Consider the following 20428-nt stretch of genomic DNA (forward strand, 5'->3'; position numbering starts at 1 on the left):
TGCTTATATAGCATACAGGAAACCCTGGGTGTAATCCTTACTACCGAAAGAAGGAAAGAAAGAAAGGAAGGAAGGAAGGAAGGAAGGAAGGAAGGAAGGAGGGAGGGAGGGAAGGAAGGAAGGAAGGAAGGAGAGAGGGAGGAGGAAGAGGAAAGATAAAATGAGAAATCTTCATTATAAGAAAATACAGGGCCAATTGAGACAGTAGAGGATGCTGTCACAGCTCGGTGTGGAGGAGCCAGCCTTCTCCCTGCCCATCCCTGTCCTTCACAGCCCACAGTGCTCTGCTCCTGGTCAGGAGCACACTGGGTTCATCCTGAGCTTTAAAAATATCTCTCCGCCTACTGAAAGTTCGATTAATCAGCCAGTGTTCACCTGTGTGTCACCAGGGTGGCAGTGATGTGCATGTCAGCAACGTGACGCTTGCAAGAAAGACACAAAGGGCCTCATCCAGCAGGGAGGAGGATTCGGAGCATCGGTGTTTAAAGGGGAGGGGCTCTGAAGCTGGGCAACCCTTGAATCCTCCTTCTAACAGGTGCTGTTTAGATGACCTTGGACAAGGTCAGTCATCTCACTTTTAGATTTTTCCCATTTACCAAAAACTAATAATAATAATAATACTTTTAAGACATCTGGCCATGTAAGATGGCTGGGCAGGTAAAGGCACTTACTACCTAGCCTCATGATCTGAGTTTGATCACTGGGATCGACGCAGTAGAGAGAGTCTGCTCCCCCGAGTTCGTCTCTGACTTCCATATTTGCACCCTGTCAGGTGTGCAGACCCCCATACACACAGAGAACACAATCAACATAAGTATGGGTTTGTTCCTACAGAGGACTCTGTGGTCCTGGGGGGTGGGGGAGAACCAAGAATTTGCAATGTGCTGTACAAGTACTCTAAGGCTGAACAGTCACTGAGCTTCTTTTTGGGTCTTATTTTGAAATGGTGTCTCAGTGAGTTGGTCTTACAGCCCAGGAAACCTGCCCTCCTCAGTCTCCTAATCTCCTAATTGCTGGAATGACAGGCAAGTGGACCACACCCACATTCAGCTTGTTCATGTGTGTGTGTGTGTGTGTGTATGTGTGTGTGTATGTATGTATGTGTGTGTGTGTGTGTGTGTTACGAGAGGAGAATAAAGAGAAAACTAATGCTTTGGAATCTTTTTTTTTCTTTTAAACACTGCCTGGCCTATTAGTTTTAACCTCTTATTGGCTAGCTCTTACATATTAATCTAACCCATTTCTAATATTCTGTGTAGCACCTGGAGGTGACTTACCAGGAAAGATCTTAACCTGCGTCTGTCTGGAGTGGGAGAATCATGCTTAAAAAATAGGGGAAAGGGGCTAGAGAGATTGCTCAGTAGTTAAGAGCACTTGCTGTTCTTCCAGAGGACCCAAATTTGGTTCTCAGTATTCACGTCAGGCAGCTCCCAACCACCTGTATTCCCGCTACAGGAAAGCCAATGTCCTCTTCTGGACACCATAAGCACCTGCACTCATGTGTGCATACTCACACAGAGACACCAGCACACACATACAATTGGAAATAAGTCTTTAAAAATTTGGTGAAAGACCCATACTGACTCATTGCATTTTTCACTATATTTTAACCTCTGTAAAATGCAAATATTAAATTTTTTCAGTTTTTCAGGACAGGGTTTCTCTGTAGCTTTGAGGCCTGTCCTGCAACTAGCTCTTGTAGACCATGCTGGCCTCAAACTCACAGAGATCCTCCTGCCTCAGCCTCCCAAGTGCTAGGCCACCACCACCTGGTGCAAATATTAGATTTTAATGTAGGTATTTATGTATATGAATAGACAAGGGGTTGGGAAGAAACCTTAGCCAATATAATGGAGGCAATTATATATCCTCCTCAGTTGAGGTTCCCTCTTCCCAGGTGTGTTTGGATTTGTGTTATCAAAAACTATGATACCATCTGAGCCTTTTTGGTGAGTTTGAGCTGGCAACAGACCCTGATCTCAAAATTCAAGGTATAGAGCTTAAGAAATTGATTCTCAAGGCTGACTGACATGGACTGGCCATGCCCCTATGGGCCCACACAAACACACATGCATACACAACACACACACACACACACACACACACACACAAAGAAACAGTCATTTTGGATGGTATGCCTGAATATGATCAAAATACAATACACATGTATGAAAACATTATACGAAACCCATTAATTTGTACAATTAATTTATATCAATCCTTAAAGAAAATAATAAAAATGCCATTTGGGGACATGAACACACACTGGAAGTTCAGAAGAGATTTTGTTTTTCTAATTACAATGCCAAAGATGTCAGAAAATTTCTGTGCGCTGTTGGAACTCCCATGGTTCACAGAGAAGACGTTGGCTTGCCACCATTGTCTGCCCCATCAGGAAGCTGAGCTCAGCTAATCGAGCAGCCACAGTATGGTTGACAGCAATGCCTTCAGGAGCCACCGGCTTCCCAGCCCATGTCAGCAGCTCGTGTGGGGAAAATAAGTCTGCGATTAACCACAGCCATGGTCGATACAGTGTTCTTTCCAGACCATAAAGGGAAACTAGGTTGCTCCTGTGCTGAGCGGATAGCAGAAACCCAGAGGAGACAGAAGGACGGAAGGGATGGACAATAAAGGGTGTAGACAACCTTGGAGGGAGGGACTATGGGGACCCCAGCCCCACCCAACAGGCATGAGCACCTTCTGGAAAGAGATGACGTCAGTTTACTGAGGACAATTAGTACACAATTTATGAAGATCTCTTTTGTAGTGAATTTTGGGTGTAACTACATCTAAGAAGAAAAGTCGTTCTCTGGTTTCCTACCTTACCACACGATCCTCCCCATCCCACGTGCTTCTACCACTCCGCTGCCGAGCACCATGGGGACCGCGCTAGAACCAAGCCAATGCTGGGGCTGTAGCATTGAAAACTCCATAACTTGGAGGAAAACGAACTCCGGGAACTCTGTTCTAGCACCAAAAAAATAGAGTCATCTAAATAACAACGAACGACTAGGTGGCACCCAGTGAGGGAACAAGAGTCCCCGTGAGTCCATGTTTCCTGTTTGCTGAGTAATTTCCAACTCCATTTTGGCCAGTTTGATGCATTATTCTCTCCCAAACTTGTTTAAAGAGAAGAAAGAGAAACTTCCCATGAAGGAACTGTAGCTTGAGGTGACCTGTGAAGTCTGTGAATTTTTTTATCCCCACACTCTAGTCACAGAGAGGACATTTTTGGCTAGAACATGGAAAGAAAGAGTCTATCACTGGTGATAATCTTCAGCGAGGGGAAGCTCTCTCCATGGCCACTCACAAGCAGGGGGCTGCAGCCGGTGTGGTGTGGAGAGGTGGAAAGCAATGGTCCTCCACTGCCATGGCTTTGGATATGCAATGTAACCAAAAAAAAGGGGGGGGGGGCTGGTGTATTCAATGTGTGGTCCTCAGCTGGTGGCATAAAAGCCACAGAGTAAGATCTATTACAGCAATGATCACAGAGATACCAACTTCTGTTGTGAAAAAAGATTCACTGACCAAAAAAAAAGAGTTTAGAGGAGAAAAGGGGTTTATTTATTTCACCTGAGAAGCCCGAGTTACAGTGTATCACCGAGGAGTAAACGGGGGGGGGGGGGGGGGGGGGGGGGCTTCCAACAGCTCCGCTCCACACATTACAACCTTAGTTAAGAGCAGAGAGGAGAAGAAGCATCCACACCCTCGTGCCTGCTCATGCTCAGCTTCATTTCTCCAATCATACAATTCAGATTCCCTGCCTAGGAATGGTGCCACCTACGGTGGGCTGGGTCTTCCCACATCAATAGACTTATTAAGACAATCCCTACAGACATGGCCATATAGGTCAACTCAGTGAAGACAGTCTCTTGTTCAAGCCACCTTCCCATGTGATTTTAGGCTGTGTGGAGCTGACAATTAAAAGTCACCATGACAGGGAGGGTCTAGGAACACCAGGAGGTAGGACCAGGCTAACATAAGCAGGTCACTGGAGAAAGGTCGTTGGTGGTCAATCATCCCTGGTTCTGTTTTTCTGCACTCTATGCTTTCTGAGTGCAGAGATATCCTCTCTGCTGTGCAGCACCCACCCCGACATGATGGTCTTTCATTTGAGACCATGAGCTGAAATAATTCTTTCCTCCGTTCAAGTTGCTCTCTAAACGTATTGTGCTCACAGAAACAAACAAACAAAAAAAGTAATATAGCAACCCAGCCAGATCATGGAGGATACTGTGATGACTATCAGTGTCCAGGGTACCAAGTCTACGTACCATAATGCCTGTCTCCTAGGGATACATGAGTGGCCCTACGCGGGAGAAGATTTCACATCAGGCAGCCCACAAAAAGAGTAATTACACAATAGCTCGGGAATTCATCTTCCCCAAGATCCAGTCTGCAGCCTGGTGAGCCGGCTCTTGCCAGCTGGTGTTCAGGCCCTGCCTGCCTGCTCTAAACCCAGAGCACATCTTCCCTGTCATGCCCGGAGCCCCGGGATGCTTGCAATAAAGCACGAAGAGCCATAGCTCAGTGTTCACCTTGGCAAAATAAATAAATAAATAAATAAAAATGAATCTTCCATCAGAAAAATAAATGGCCCTTCTGCTGGCAGAGCGTCTGGATTACCATCCTGAAGGACAAACACATCATCTTCACCAGTCAGCCTCGGGTCATAAAGCGCTGGTTTCTCTCAACCAGGGACCCCCCCCCATCTGTACTTAAGAGGGTAGTTACAATTCCTGCCAGCTCCTGTATCTACTCAAAAGGTACACTCAGGTCCAGTTCAGAATGCCCAGGCCTGGTTTAAACAGCAGTACACTTGTTTGTTTTATAGCCTGCCCAAGAATGAGGAGGGCATCTCAGCAAGGAGCCTATATAGGAGACAGCGGGGAAGAACAGCCCAAATCCAATCAGCAGTCTTTAGAGCCGTGAAGAGTTGCTGTAGCCGGGCTCAGATGAACTGCAACAAAGTTTCTGCTTGCTTTAAATCACCTAGAGGTTATCTCCTAATTATTAAGGGGATAGTTACAAGAGACCAAAGGGAACCAGATCCCTGAAGCTGGGGGTATAGATTGTGATCTGCCCATTGTTGGCGCTTACAAAGTTGAAGTCATAGATGACTTTCAAAATTCACCAGATTAGTAATCTCAACCCTTGCAAAGGTCACCCAAAATGGGGCTGGGGGCATAGCTCAGTCATTGAAGTGCTAGTTTTAGAAGCATGACAATCTGATTTTGAAATTTTGATCCTCAGGATCAAGTGAAAAGAGAGGAGGGGGGGGAGGAGGAAGAGGAGCAGGAGGAGGAGGAGGAGGAGGAGGAGGCGGAGGGAAAGAAAGATGACATGGTGGAAATGGTGGAATGTCCTGGGGAGACAGAGACAGGAGAACCCCCAGCACTCGCTGGCAGGACAGCCAGCCTACCTGATGAGCTTCAACCAATAAAACACTTGTCTCAAGAAAACAACATGGCTGTATTCTAAGAAGCAACACTTGAGGCTGTCTTCTGACTTCTATGTGCACACGTACACACAGGCAAAAACACCCCCACAATGCACATGCAGCTACACACACACACACACACACACACACACACACACAAGAACTACCCCAAAATATAAGGCAGTGTTGTCCAGTTCCCATGGCCAGGTTGCTTACTGTGGGATGTTCCAAGTTCCTAATGCAGCTAAGTCTAGGGGACTGTGCCTTCATGCCCCTACAGCGGGATTTCAGTCCACATGATAGTGAAAGATTGATGGAGCAGCTCAGTTCACGACAGTGGGAGTGGGTGAGTGAGGGTACTCATGTCATTGTGGATGAAAAGATGGAACGATAAGAACCAGTAGGTGGATAACTGTTAGTGGTCTGCCCCTATGATCTGCTTCTGACAACCAGGCTCCACCCACTAAAGGTCCCACATCCTCCCAAAACAGTACCACAGGCGGAGAATACAAACTCAAAGCACAAGCTCACAAAGGCGCAATAGTGTCTAGCATTCATAGGACCCTGGGTTTGAACCATCACTAAAAAAAAATACAATTATTATTTGGACTTGAATCCTTTATTTAAATAGCTGTATAACAAAATAGCTGAAGCTGGAGAGCACTTTCTGATCTTGCAGAGGAACCAAGTTTAGTTCTCAGCACAAAAATCTGGGTAGCTCACAACCCAAACCTCCAGTTCTGGGGATCTAGTGCCTTCTTCTGGCCTCCACAGGCACCTGCACATACATGCATATATATACAAGCACACATATACACACACACACACACACACACACACACACACACACAAAGAGAGGGGGGAGGGGGAGGGAGGAAGGGCTAGAGAGAGGGAGAGAATAAATCTTTTCTTGGGGGGAAGGGGGTTGAGACAGTGTTTCTCTGTGTAACAGCCCTAGCTCTTGTAGACCAGGCTGGCCTCGAACTCACAGAGATCAACCTGCCTCTGCCTCCTGAGTGCTGGGATTAAAGGCGTGCGCCACCACCACCTGGCCCAAGAATAAATCTTAAAAGTTAAAATACACTGACACACATTTATACTCACAGATACTAGAAGGCAAGGCAGCAGCAGCTTCTACGAACCTTCTTAACCAACTGTGGTAAAATCATCAACACTCTCCATTCTCTGTGTAAAACCTTCCGATAAATTGCTGAACATGTACCTCTAGTTAAGTGGATTTTTCATCAAATCAGTACATCTGCTTCTGCTCCCATCAATTTACCAAGAATTAGTTATGTTTATATACTTGCAATAATTGCTGTTAATTAAATACTACATCAACCAATGAGTTGCTGAACATGAGCAGAAAACTGGGTCTAAAAAACCTAGTCAAAGAATCAGATCCAAAGGCTAGTTACAAAACAAAAGCTTGATCCATATGGGTGAATTAACTGTAAAAGGTGGGCCAGGGTGCTGGGATGATACAACGCTAATGAGTCATATACCTAGGATCCTTTACAGTTATTTTTATTTTATAAAGCAAAATAAAATAGTTGATGTAACAAAAAAGAGGGGGAGAAAAAAATTAAAAGAATGAGCTATTGGGGAACATTTTATAATCAAACCACCACAGGGCCCTGCAACAATCTCCCCCAGACCCATGTACCATATCATCTCAGTCATAAACTTCCAAAATGGGACAAAACTCAGACTTCTCTTTGCCTTCAAATATACCTCCTATGTTTGTAATGTTGTGTTTCCCCAAAATTTCACCTACATAACGAGTTGGGGTGTTCAGGTTAGGTTGTCAAAAGGACAAAGCCCTCACGAAAGGCATCGGTGTGCCAACAAAAGAAGCCCAAGAACATTAATTCACCCTCTGCTGAGGATGCACGGATATCACCATAATATTCTAGCCCTAGCTTCCCAGGCTATGGGAAATAACTCCCTGTCATTTACAGATCAACCTGGCTGTGGCATTCTGTTACAGCAGTTTCAAATGGACTAAGACACCGTGATGCAATCATGGAGTCTTCTTGTTGTGGTTACAAACCTGGGCCCCCTCTGGAGATGGCAGGGCTCTCCTCCTGCCTCTACGGAGTGCAACCTTACACATCCTTTCACCAACAGAAGGTGAAAAGATCCCGGTATGACTCACCTCTCAGGCCAACAGCCTCTGTTCAGATACGGAAGACAGATGTGGTCCAGGGGTGGGGGCGGCGGGAAACACATGAGTGTGTGAGTGTGTTGGTGTTGAAGTATATACATGCGTTTCTCCTCCTTTCCTCCCCGCTCTCCTGGCTAATTCTCTCTGCAGTGTTGATCCTCAAACCCAGAACCTTCTCCACAGTGCGCAACTGCTCCACCCCTGAGCTACATCCCAAAAAATGCCCACTTTTCCCAACTTTCCCCAGGATCACCATGGATACAACCCACAAGTTCTGCTGCTTCATTGGTCATCTGCGTGGAAAACCAAGCATTGCCCTAACCACGCAAACAAGACAGGTAACAGAAGGAAAATCTCTCAATGGCCTGCCATCGTTACATTCCTCACCCATTGCCATACGCAAGCCACTGTACCTGTGTTGGCCCAAGAAAGTGTTAGTGGGAAATTCAGCTCACTAAGAGACACATCTAAAATGCCACGGATCTGAACCTTAGAGGCAAAGATGTGGTCGACCCTGAGTAGTTGCAACTTCTCTATAATCAAAGCAAAGTTCAAGTTTATTTAGTAAGGTGGTATTGCTAGAAGACAGCATTAAGAAGCCACTCGGAACCCGATTCTGGTTTGGTCTCTGCAGGCACCATCAAACGAATCAGCCTCGCTCTCTAGTGAAGTAAAGGCTTTACTCCCTTTGATTTTTAGTTTGTGTTGTTGTTGCTGTTGTTTTAAATAAGAGTGTGAGTTCATCCAAACTGCAGTGGGACGCCATCCTAAGATGAATTTGGGCACTGCCTTGCCAGGGCTAATTTCCATCCTAAACCCTTGTCCTGGGCACTGGGGGATGTGCCGGGTTATACAAGAACAAAGACACTTAAGGTAATTGCCGCCTGTTCCCACCTAGATGAAGCTTCCAGATGATTCTTATTTGGGCACTGTTCAAAGCACCATGGCCCCAAGTCAAGAGACAGCAATAAACAGGGCCTAAGCCTCCCCGGCAGATGGACTCCACCATAAATGGCAATAAAGAAAACAAGGTAATTCTGGCTATAAAGACCCTGCCAACTATATACATAATACGTCTTTTGTTTTGTTGCTTTGAGACAGCATCTCATTATATAGGCCACAGTAACCTTGACCTCCACTACGTAGTCCTGGCTAATCAGTCCTCCATCCCCCTGTCTGAGTGCTGACAGGCATGTGCCATCAAAAGAGGATCCAAACAATAGATTTTAAGAAAAAAAATTAATCCATCCCCCAATCAGAGGCCAAGGTAACCACATTCATCACAGATTTTGCAGGCCACAAGGTCCATCCCACACAAAGAGGTCATTTAGACCAAAGTTTGTCTCTCAACTCTTTCCCATCACTCCATACCAAGTCCCAACTGCCAGTGCGAAACACTCTCAGCTCGCCAATGTGCAAAATGGTTTCCCAACACCCAATACAGCTCCCCAGTTATCCAAAATGGCTTTAGGGAGGGGGATAAGCCCCCTGTAGGCAGCTCCTTACCATCCAGTTCTTCCACAGAGATATTCGCCAACTGCTCGCTGTCGCTGCCTGCCGACAGAGATCGGTTGAGGTAATTCCCCTTGTACAACAAGCCAGCGGTCACATGGTGGAACGGCATCTTCTCCCTGCACCGAAGACAAAAGAAGAGAAGGAGAGAAGGACATCACCATTCGTCCATTTCATCACCGTTCCCTTGGAGGATTGGCTCTGTTGTTCAGATGGCAAAATTACGTAGCCGGGGCAGGTGGGACGGCTCAGTGGGCAAAGGGACTTGCTTCTAAGCCTGACAGTCTTGGTGTGAGCCCTGGGGTTCACATGACAGAAGGAGAGAACAGAATCCTACAAGTTCCATCTGACCCCCACACATGTGCACATCCACACAACACGCACACACACACATGCACACACACTAAAAGATGAAATTTAGAAGGACCTTGGGTCCTCCTTCATCGCAATTTTACATTTCCATTTCTCCAATTTCATATGCATTTGAGCTGCAACGCCCTTGTAAACCACAGGAAAGCATGACAGATATCAAACCACTTCCTTTTATTTTTGTTTTGTTCCGGTTTTTTGTTGCTGTTGTTATTGTTTGTTTGTTTCACTTTTTTGTTTTTGCAGTCCAGCATAAATATCTTAGACAAGCATTCTGCACTTGAGCTATATCTCTGGTCCACTAGCCCTTTCTCTCATGAGACAGAGCCCTGCTAATTTTCCCAGGCTGGCCTAAAACTCATTGCATAGCCCAGGCTGCGCTTGGACTCACCATGTAGCTTGGGGCTGGCCTGCATCCTGCACTCTCACCTCAGCCTTCTGAGTAGCTGGGACTACAGACTCAACACCACCAAGCCCAGCCTCACTGCTGCATCAGAAAAACAAAAACAAAAACAAAAACAAAACAAAAACCACCCTTCATTCTTTTGTGGGCCTCAAATATTATCCCTCCGTGTAGGAAATCATGAGCGTTCCAGAAATGCCGACCTTTCCGGCAACAGGATGTCTAGGCTACACTCAAGTGAAGCTGTAAGTAGTCACAGTCCCCAGAGAAAGTGGGTGTCCCAGCCACACAACACTCGAGGAAGGCAAGAAGTGTGCAAAAATCTTCAGGTTTTTGATTGAGAGTTTAGGGGACTGAGAAGTCGACTCAATGGGAGAGGTTACTTCTGAATAAGTATGAGGTCCTAAATCCTCAGCATCCATGTGAAAAGCTGGGCATATCCATGTGTGTGTGCCTGTAGCTTCAGTGTGGGGGTTCGGGATGGAGACAAAAGGAGAGCGGAAGCTTGCTGGCTGCCACCCTCTTCTAGGTTCAGTAAGAGACCCTGTCTCAAGGGAATAAACAATAGAGAAGGACACCTGATGTCCTCCTCTGGCCTCTTCATGGGCATAAACACACAGACGCACTTATACTTTTGCACACATGTGTGTATACACCACACACATACAAACCAAGAAAAGAAACTGAGCTCCAAAGCTGACCCCAAACTCACTACATAGCCCAGACTGGTCTTGAACTTGAAGATGTCCTGACTCAAGCTCCTGAGTGCTGGGGCTACAGGGAGTCACTCAGCTCCAAGCTTTTACAACTCCATGCATGCAGGGGAATGTAAGTCTGAGATGAAGACCCCCCCCCCCCCACCTCCCTCAAAACTGATTGGGGTAAAGAGGTTACTTTCAGAAACAGCTTCCCATGAAGAAAGGTGTCCAGGAATGAAGAGATTTAGGGCACTCTTAATGAAGTTAAAGGCTCCTCAAGGCCAGACTCACATGCTGTCCAGCCAAAATCACTGCCATTACTGGGGCATAGTGGGTCTCCCAGCACAGGGGAGATAGCTCGGTGGGTAAGGTGCTTGCCTTGCCAACACGAGGAACTCAGACTGAACCCCAGAATCCACATAAAATTAAATCAGATATATTGGTGCACACTGCTAATCTCAGTGGGAGAGGTGGACCCCTTGAGATCTCTAGTCTGAGAGTTTAGGTTACTCGGTGAACCACAGGCCAGAGAGAGAGAGACTCTGCCTCAAAAGACAATGTGGGTGGCTCCTGAGGTACAAAACCCAAGGTTTTTCTTTGGTGTCCACACACACACACACACACACACACACACACACACACACAAGTTCTCCCCCTAACATACATATACAGGTCTATTGCAAGGTGTTTCTTTAGACTAAGTGATAGAAGGGGTAATCTCCCAGCACAGGTTCAAGGCCCTGGTCCCCCTGGAAAGGAATGCCTCTACACACATCTGTTATCTCTGGGTAAGTAGCGTGCAGAATCCTTTTGGGCACTAAAGTTTGCATCTGCACTGTTACCCTCTGGGTCCTCTGTGAAGTGCGCACCCAAGGGGGTAACAGACAACTCAATGTTAATCCCCCAAGAATCACTGTCCAAAGCATTCTGACCCTGATCATTTGAGAAATCCAAATGAGGAGCGGCATGTGATCATACTGCTCTAAAGTATAAAGCAGGAGAATCACCAGTTTGAAGCCAGCGACACAACCAAGTCAAGACTAGCCTGGGCTACATAGTGAAATACAGAATAAAAAGAGAAAGAAGTGGAAAAGGGAAGAGAAGGGGAAAGAAGAAGAGGCAGAAAAGAGGAAAGAATAGAGAAGGAAGAAGAGGAAGAGGAGGACAAAAAGGAAGAGGAAGAGTAGGAGAAGAAGGAGGAGGGAAAGAAGTGGGAGGGGGAGGAAAAGAGGAGGGAAGCAAAAGACTCATGACTGTGCCACCTGCGCACTGTCCAGCACCGGGGACCTCTCTTCTGTCATCTTTTTCCTTTCACAGGACTAAGTGACAAAGCCAGGCAGACAGCCCCCCCATGCCCCTTCAAGTCTAAGACATGCCAGCAAGAATGCTGCTTAGCCGTGGAGCTGCTGTGCAGTCAAACAATAAAATCCCTAAGAGGGGGACTGGACCACAGCATAAAGCCACTTAGAGGGAAACTATAAAAACAGTTCTGCAACACAGGCACCCGGGAGTTATTTAGACTCCGCAGCCCCAGCTAAGCGCCAGGCACTTCCATCCGGACGTCAAACCCTCCTTTCAAATTCAAAATGTCTAAAAATGAATTAATCATCTTCCCACAAATAGGTTGCGCTTCCTGACTCCTCTATTTCTATCAGAGGTTCACTCATCACGGCAACTGGGACAGCCCTTACCAAAGCTCTGGGCCCCAAAAAGTAAAACAGACATATGGCTGAGGCAGGAGCCAACTGTCACTCTCCCTTCACTCCGCACGTCACTAACAGAATGCTTATCCGTAGGAAGACTGCAAATGGCAGGCCACTGGCTGCAGTCTCTGGATGAGTAGGTAGAGTTGCTGCCAGGCAGGGATGGAGATCTGAGTTCAACCCTTCGAGTGCACAGGGAAAAGCCAGGCACGTCCTGTAATCCCAGAGCTGGGAAGATGAGCCAGGAGGATCCCGGAGACTTGCTGCCAGAGCCTGCCTGGTTGAATCAGTAAGATCCAGAGCAAGCGAGAGCCCCTGTCTCCATGAAACCTGAGACGGACTTCGAGCCTCCACAGGCGCACATACAGCGCATGCACCTGCACACAGGCACGCCACATGCTTGCAAACACATGGGCACATGCGTCTAAATATTCACACTAGTTACATTTAAAAATTAATGGCAGGACACTAATACAAAGAATGCATGCCTTTGACGATTATCAGGGATTTACCCTCAACTAATTATGCTGGACTTCTACAAATCTACACATATATATTGATTATATATATTATATTATATATGTGTGTCTATGTATACATTATATATACATATGGAGTAAAGCAGTTTTCTTCAGGTGTGAAATGATCATTGGTCATCACAGAGCAGGGACTGCCAGTGACGCTTCCACAATGCTTGGCCCACAGTTGTGGAAACAATACAAGCATGGCAAAACTGGTAGATAAGGCAATGGTAATGGGATGACCAGTGTAAGAGAGGAAGACTAGTCCCAGGAGCCTCGGTTGGGATTCCAAACATTATTCCTTTCTACACCCCAGCTGCACGCAGTCTTGGGAGATGCTGGGGTACAGAAGAGAGGGAAGGCTGACTGAAGGGGGCACTCCGAGTTGTCACCCGTGGTAGGTGGGACCTTGAGATGATGCAGCCATTTCTGAGTCACCCACACTGCTGTTAAGTAAACGCCCATCTTTGTTTCTGTAAGTGACCCCAACAAACTCATTGGCTCACACGCCAGGCATGCACTGTACTCATCTCTCTTGGACATCATGGGGCTGAATCGAGAGTGAATGGAGGCTTGTTCATCTCTCCCCAGGAAAGGTCACACAGCACACATAAAAGGAAGACAAGAACCCTTTCCTTGGAAAACGACATCAATCCCATTCCCTTCTGTTCTCCAAGTTAATTTCCAGAACAATGAGGAGCCACAGAGAGAACCACGTGTATGAATTAGGACGGGGTGGAAGTGAAGCCCAGACCTGACTCTCGGAGTCATGGCCCTGGTCACGGAAGTATGGGCTGACTTCCATTTTGCAGTCTGTGTGTAGTTCAGGATAACAGCCCATTAGAATTACTTAAAACATTATGAAGTGGCAGGGGCTTAGCATTTTTAAAAAAAACTTAATTGTGCAGTTCTCAAGTGTGAGCTTTATAGACGGCCGTGTAGCAATGCCACACTCGGACACATTTGTGAAGAGAAGTCCACCATGGGACTCGAGATGGTTTAACGATGAAGGGCACTTGCCGCCAAGCTTGGTGACCTGAGTTCAATCCCCAGCTCCCTGTACAGTAGAAGGAGAGAAGTGAGTCTCTCGAGTTGTCTTCTGATCTCTGTACACACGCTATGGCATGTATGTACCCGCCCCCCCCCACACACACACACACAACAAATCTATAATATATGAAGCAAAGAGAAGTCCACCCTGGCAGCCTGGCACCCTGGCACCCTGGCGCCCTGGCTGGTGATTCCCGAGTGGTATTATCTTTGCTGTCACTACCAGCAGCAGCTGGACGGAAGACACCCACAACAGCTAAGGAAGCTCTTTCAGAGAGACGGGATTCTTAATTTCATCACAAAAGAAATGAATGCATGCATGAATGAATGAATGCATGAATGAATGAATGCATACATGAATGAATGCATACATGAATGAATGCATACATGAATGAATGCATGAATGAATTTCGTGGAAAGCCAGCATGTAGAAGTGGAGTCCGAGTTATTGCAAGGAAAGTCTAATGTAGCATGGGGCTTAACATGTTCTCAGGATGGGGAGAAAACACACACCCAACAGGGTCCTAAGGGTTGCAGGGGAGGTGCCGTGTTCCTTGCTGGAAAGAGATGCTTAGATTGCTTGTGAAGTTCCCCGAGACTCTCCGCTCTGCATCCAGGAAGGGAACCAGGCTAACGCTGAAGGTCCCTTATGGTCAAGCCTTAACCATGGTCCGTTGCTATTTCAACAGTGATTTGAAAATAATCTCTCTGCCAAAGGGCTGCTGCCTCTGTGTTGGCTACCTTTACAGAAAATACTGACTCCACGCTGGGCTGGAATTCTTCACTCTCAGCTGGTGAGAAACTTCAACCAGACCTTAGAATAAGAGGCCCCTCTACTCCCTTCCCACGTTCTCTTAAATCTCCCAGTCCTGTGTTCCTCGACACTGAAGCCAGCATTTAAGTACCTGTTATTTTAGCCCACATTTAAGTCTTTATAGATCTAAGGAGACATCTTGCCTGATCATCACTAATTTAATTTTCCTTATAGGAACAGACTCACTCAAGGTTGAAAGCACTCCCTCCCCACAGCGGGAATCCCTTGAGTTGCTTTGTGTTTGGGAAATGACCCGCTATCATCTTTTACCTGGAGCTTTGAAGCTTCAGATCCGCCACACAACTTTTCATAGCTAAAGACATAAAGACACTTTATTTCTATCTTGGGGGAGGGGGAGAGTGGGAGAGAGAAAGAGAGATTCAGGTAAGTTTATCTCTGATGGTTCATCTTCGCTGTCAACTTGGAGGGATTTCGAATCACCTTAGAAACAAACCTTCGGTCACATCTGTGGGAGGGTTTCAAGACTGCGTCGATATGGAAAGGGTCACCCTGGGTGTGGGTAGCTCCATCCTATAGAATGTGCTTCTGGACCGAATAGAGAAGAGAAGGCCAGCTGAGCATTGTCATCAGTGTCCCTCTGCCTCCTGACTGAGGAGAAAATGTGACGAGCCGCCTCTCGCTCCTGCCTCCAAGCCTTCCTTCCACACCCTAAAGCTCTGAGCCAAAGTAATCCTTCCCTTCTTTAAATTACTTTTGTTCAGTATTTTGTCAGAGCAAAGAGAAAAAGCAACTAATACAGGATTCAATCTATACCCCAAATTCAGCCCCAGAATACACAGCAAGTATTTTGCAGCAAAAACTGGTCACTGGGGAAGCAGGCAATCAGGGAAGCTCTGTGTCCAAAATATTCAAAGTCTAGTGAGAAAGAAACTATGCGTGACTGGACCATCCATAGTAATAAAACCATGTTCATGATTGGACCGTCCCTGGTAATAAAACTGTTCAACAAGTGGAAGAATATTGGCTCAAGGAATCTCAAAGCAGCTGCTGCAATATAATACTAAATTTTTCCCCAAGATGCTTGAGGAAGCCCAGGCTGTAGGATGCTCTGGTTGACCAAGAAGATAAATATGAAAGTCCAGAAGCTAAGGTGGACTTGACTTTAAAGCTATAACTTCAAGTTGGACCTGAATATAGAGAGCAACAGTGAAAACTCAGCATCTTCATAAAGGCAACCGCTGGAATGTGTATGATCCCTCCCGACTCACACGCTCCAACCTCACAGCCAATAGCATTAAGAGGGGAGGCCGTGGGCTGGGGAGAAGGTTGAACTCACAAAGGGTTTTCTGTGCTAGCATGAAGACCTGGATTTGATTCCAAGAAGCCATGGTTTTGTTTAGAAGAGGATGAGGAGGAAGAAGAGAAACCACTGGGCACAGCAAAGCATCTATAATCATAATACTGGGGAAACATAAACAAGAGGATCTGTGGAGCACTCTGGCCAGTGAGCCTAGCTGAACAAGCGAGTTCCCGGTTCTGTGAGAGATCCTGCCTTAAAAAACAAGGCGGGAGAACAACTCAAGAAGAAGCCCAGTTTTGACTACTGGCCTCTGCCCATGAACACACACACATATACAAATATGCACATAAGATCTTTATTTAGAAAGCAATTATTTCATGTGGAAAGACCTTCAGGAATGGTACTAATACTAATAACTTTTTTAATGTTCAGGAAACTTTGAGACCCCCCTTTACTCTTCTACGGTCCACCGTAAGACGACAAAGTGACAAGGCGCCATCTTGGAAACAAAGCTTACCGTACACCAAATCCTCTCTCATCTTGGTCTTGGACTTCCTGGGTTCTACAAATGTAAGCAATAAGTTTCTGTTGTATATGAATTACTCAGCCTAAAATATACTGCTACAGAAAAATTAATCAAATAAGACAATATGGTTTCATGGATAAAAAAAAAAAGAATTTTTCTGCCCCCAAACAGTATTCTGGGGCATTGGTAAGTGTAAGTACTTGCCTTGCAAATAGGAGGACTTGAGTCCAATCCTCAGAACCCATTTAAAAAATTAAATTAAAAAAAAAACGACAACAACAACAAAAATTTAGTTGTGTCAGCATACTTATAATCCCATACAGAAACAGACAGAAGCCCGGGGCTCACTGGCTGGCAAGCCTACTTGGTAAGCTACAGGGCAATGAGAGACCTGGACCCGAAAAGGAAAAAAAAAAAAAAGGTGGAATGAAATGAGGAATGAAACCTGAGGGTATTCCCTCTGGCCTCTTTGTATACGCATGCATATACACATACACGCACGTGCACACACACACACACACAATTTTCTTTTTCAGAAGCTCTTATACTTGAGGCCTAGGTTGACCTTTGTTAGGCCAGTAAGTTAGTGTTATTGTCAACTCAGCAGACTCTAGGGTTGCCTGGGAGAAGGGCCTCTCAGGATATCTGTGAAGAGTGATCTTGGCTGTGTTCGTTGATGTGCAAAGTCTCATCTACAGATGGGACCCTCCCGGGGCAGGCGGGCATGGGTGGAGAAGTGGAGAGAAGAGGGCAGTAGGAAGCTGTTGCTCTCCTCTCTGAATGTGTGTGTTGTCTTAACAGCTGCTTTGAGGTCCTGTTGCCTTGAACCATGCACCAAAAGAAACCCTTTACCCCTTAGGCTGCTTTTGTCAAAGTATTTTAGCACAGGAACAAGAGAGAAATCAGTTTTGCAGGCTGTCTTAGGACAGCCTCTACCAGCCTCGTCTCTCTGATACATAATGAAGAGCATCACTGACAATCTTAAGGAAGAGAAGGCATAAAAGAGCTATTAAAGCCAGACAGTGGTGGCGCACGCTTTAATCCCAGCACTCGGGAGGCAGAAGCAGGAGAATCTCTGAGTCCGAGACTAGCCTGGTCTACAAGAGCTAGTTCCAAGACAAGCTTCAAAGCTACAGAGAAAAACTGTCTCAAAACACATACACACACACACACACACACACACACACACACACAAGCTATTAAGTATCATCAGTAATTATTAATTATTTACAAAGCATTATCCAGGGTCACTTCATTTTACAAAGCGCTTCCATTAACTTGGCTTTCTTACCTTGTCCTCTGCATCTGAATAGCTGTTCTGCACACAGGACCAGACTAGCAGGCTCCTTCCCTCGCCCTGCCAGCAGGAGTCAGAGACAGCCTGACAGCAAGCCTATACTCTGAACTACTCATGAATCAAGTAGCATCAAACCTCCCCCTTCCTCTACAACAGTGAGTCTCAACTGTGAGGGCTTCCAACAACCTTTGGGGGTGTCTAACAACCCTTTCATTGGGGTTGCCTAAGACCAACAGAAAACACAAGATGGTTAATTACGATTCATAAAAGTAGCAAAATTACAGTTAAGAAGTAGCAACAAAAACAATATGGTTGGACTGTCTTAAAGGGTGGTAGCATTAGACAGGTTGAGAACCGCTGCTCTAAAGTATGTCAGTGACATTCATTCTGCCCTGAGGAGCCCTACTACGCTGCCATCTGTCTATGACATTATAATCTCCTCTAATAATATGTTATTAAAAAGTTAATCTGTTTCAGTATCCCCCTTGAACTCCAAGCCTGAAATCTTTTACTAAGGATTCGACGAGACGCAACGTGAAAGGAAGCCATGGTGTATTGAGTTGAAGATGACATATGCTGGGTTATAAAGAGGCATGTCAACAGGACATGAAAGAGGGGAGTGTGCCACCATGCTGAGGAGACAGGTGTGAGCACCAGGCTTCCAGAACTGAGGGGCGTTGGCAAGCACCGGGGTGTCATGACAAGGGGGCTGTTTGGATGGATGTTCAGTTGTTTTGCTTTTTAATTTTTTTATAATTTATTTTTGAGAAACATGTCAGTCTACCAGGATTGAAACCTTAAAATACTCAAAAATGATGCTTTTTAAGCACTTTAAGCTAAGCGGATTTCTGATAGCGGAAACTGGGCAGAGGAGAGGAGAAAGGGAAGAATAAAGAGAGGGAGGGATAGAAGGAGAGAGAAAGAGAGAAAGAAGGGATGGATGGAGGGAGAAGGACTGAAGAAAGAAAGAGAGAGAGGGTGGAAGGAGGTGGATGAGTTACACAAGGATGTGGAAGAAGAGGAGGAAAAGAGAAAGGGGGAAAGGGAGGGGAGCGAAGAGATGGCAAAATCATCTCAATACTTGCTAACTTGACCCTTGAAAGTCTATCAAACACTTTGAGACTTTTTCAGCATCTTAGATGAGCATTTGAAAGTGGTTGAAAGTCCTTGAGTCAATCTTGAGCACCCTACTGAGAGTCTCTGTAGGTGAGGCAGCACCAGCAGCTATGAGATTCCTGTCCTTGACTTTGCAGGATACCAAGGGGCAAGGTCAACTTTGCACTGTAAAGGTTAAAGGGCAGCACCATCTGTCCCCATCCTCACCGTGGAAATATCCTTTCTAGAAATATCCATGAAGGCACATAAAAATCAATAGCAGCAATGCCAGGGTATGGAAGACATTTCTACTACATTGGCACAGTCGCTATTAGAGTCATAAATCATGGTATGGCCCCAAAGCCAGAGATAAAATAATAGTAAATTAGTAAATATAAAAATATAAATTAGTAAATAGACCAGGAAAAAAATAACATGTTAATCATAATAATTAACTGTAGTTAATTAGTATAATTATAATTAATAATATAAATTATGTAATACATTATTGTTACATATTATATGTAGTATAATATATATCCCTCAGAGTTAAAGAGCTATGTTATGCAGACAAGAAGACCTGATCTTACTCCAGCAAAGACACCCAAGGCCAGCTAGATACCAGGCATTGGCCTATAAGAACTTATAAAGCAGTGTCGTCCCTCATTAAAGCCCTGCCGTGGCAAGCCAATTGGCAAACACTGGGTTTGGATGGATCTCGGGTCAGACGAGAATGAGTAAGCAGGAACACTAGCGCGGGGGTCTGTGCAAACTTTTCCACTCTCTGGAGGCTGGTGTCCCAAGGCAGATTGTCAACAGCCATGGGATATCAGCAAGAAGTACAAAACTTAAATTTTATATGGGGGGGGGAGCAGAAGGAGAGGGGGGGAGGAGAGCACCAAGAATGTAAAATCTTTCGAAAGATTTGTTTTTTACATGCATACATGCGGAGGATATTGCATGGTGGTGCAGGTGTCTGTGGTAGCCAGAGACCTCTGATCTCCTAAAGCTGGAGTTACAGGCTGCTTTAGGAACTGAACTCAGGTCCTCTGCTAGAGCAGCAAGTACACTTAAACAATGAGCCATCTCTCCAAGCCCCTGCTTTCTTTTCTTTTGCAGTGTTACCCAGATTGGGCTAGAATGTTCTGTGTCAAACTCACCATCCTCTTGCCCCGGACTCCTGAGCACTGGGGTTTCAAGCATATACCACCGCACCCAGTTTCTATCAGGGGTTTTAAGAATATCACATTGGCTCCAGGAGATGGTGCCAGGGAGGAGGAAGAGGGGGAAGGTAGAGCACTTGCTGCCAAGTCTGAGGACCCGAGTTCAACTCCAGGAGCCATGTGGTAGAAGGAGAGAACAAATGCCTATAAGTTTTCCTCTGACCTCCACACACACACTGTGACACACACAAGCACCCAGCAATAAAAAAAAACTGTTTAACACAAAAACAAAACAAGGCAAGAGCAAAAAACTCATGATTCTTTTAATAGATGAAGAAAAGGACTTTGAAAAAAATATCAGTAACCCTTCAGAACAAAAGCCCTAAAGAGGCCATGGATAGAAGGATCA

At 45.7% G+C, this 20428-nt stretch overlaps 1 protein-coding gene across 3 annotated transcripts in view; it reads right to left on the reverse strand.

Moving 5' to 3' along the window:
- Window positions 1-20428, reverse strand: part of Caln1 (calneuron 1) — a 474660-nt gene that overhangs the window by 323795 nt on the left and 130437 nt on the right. For all 3 annotated transcript variants that reach the window (XM_041647522.1, XM_041647530.1, XM_041647537.1), the window contains one exon: window positions 9114-9238. In XM_041647522.1, coding sequence (XP_041503456.1) covers window positions 9114-9238 — 125 coding nt within the window. The remainder of the gene's footprint in view (window positions 1-9113; window positions 9239-20428) is intronic.

Source organism: Microtus oregoni, unplaced genomic scaffold, assembly GCF_018167655.1.
Source record: "Microtus oregoni isolate MIOR12 unplaced genomic scaffold, Mior012 000003F_ref0000135, whole genome shotgun sequence".
NCBI lineage: Eukaryota > Metazoa > Chordata > Mammalia > Rodentia > Cricetidae > Microtus > Microtus oregoni.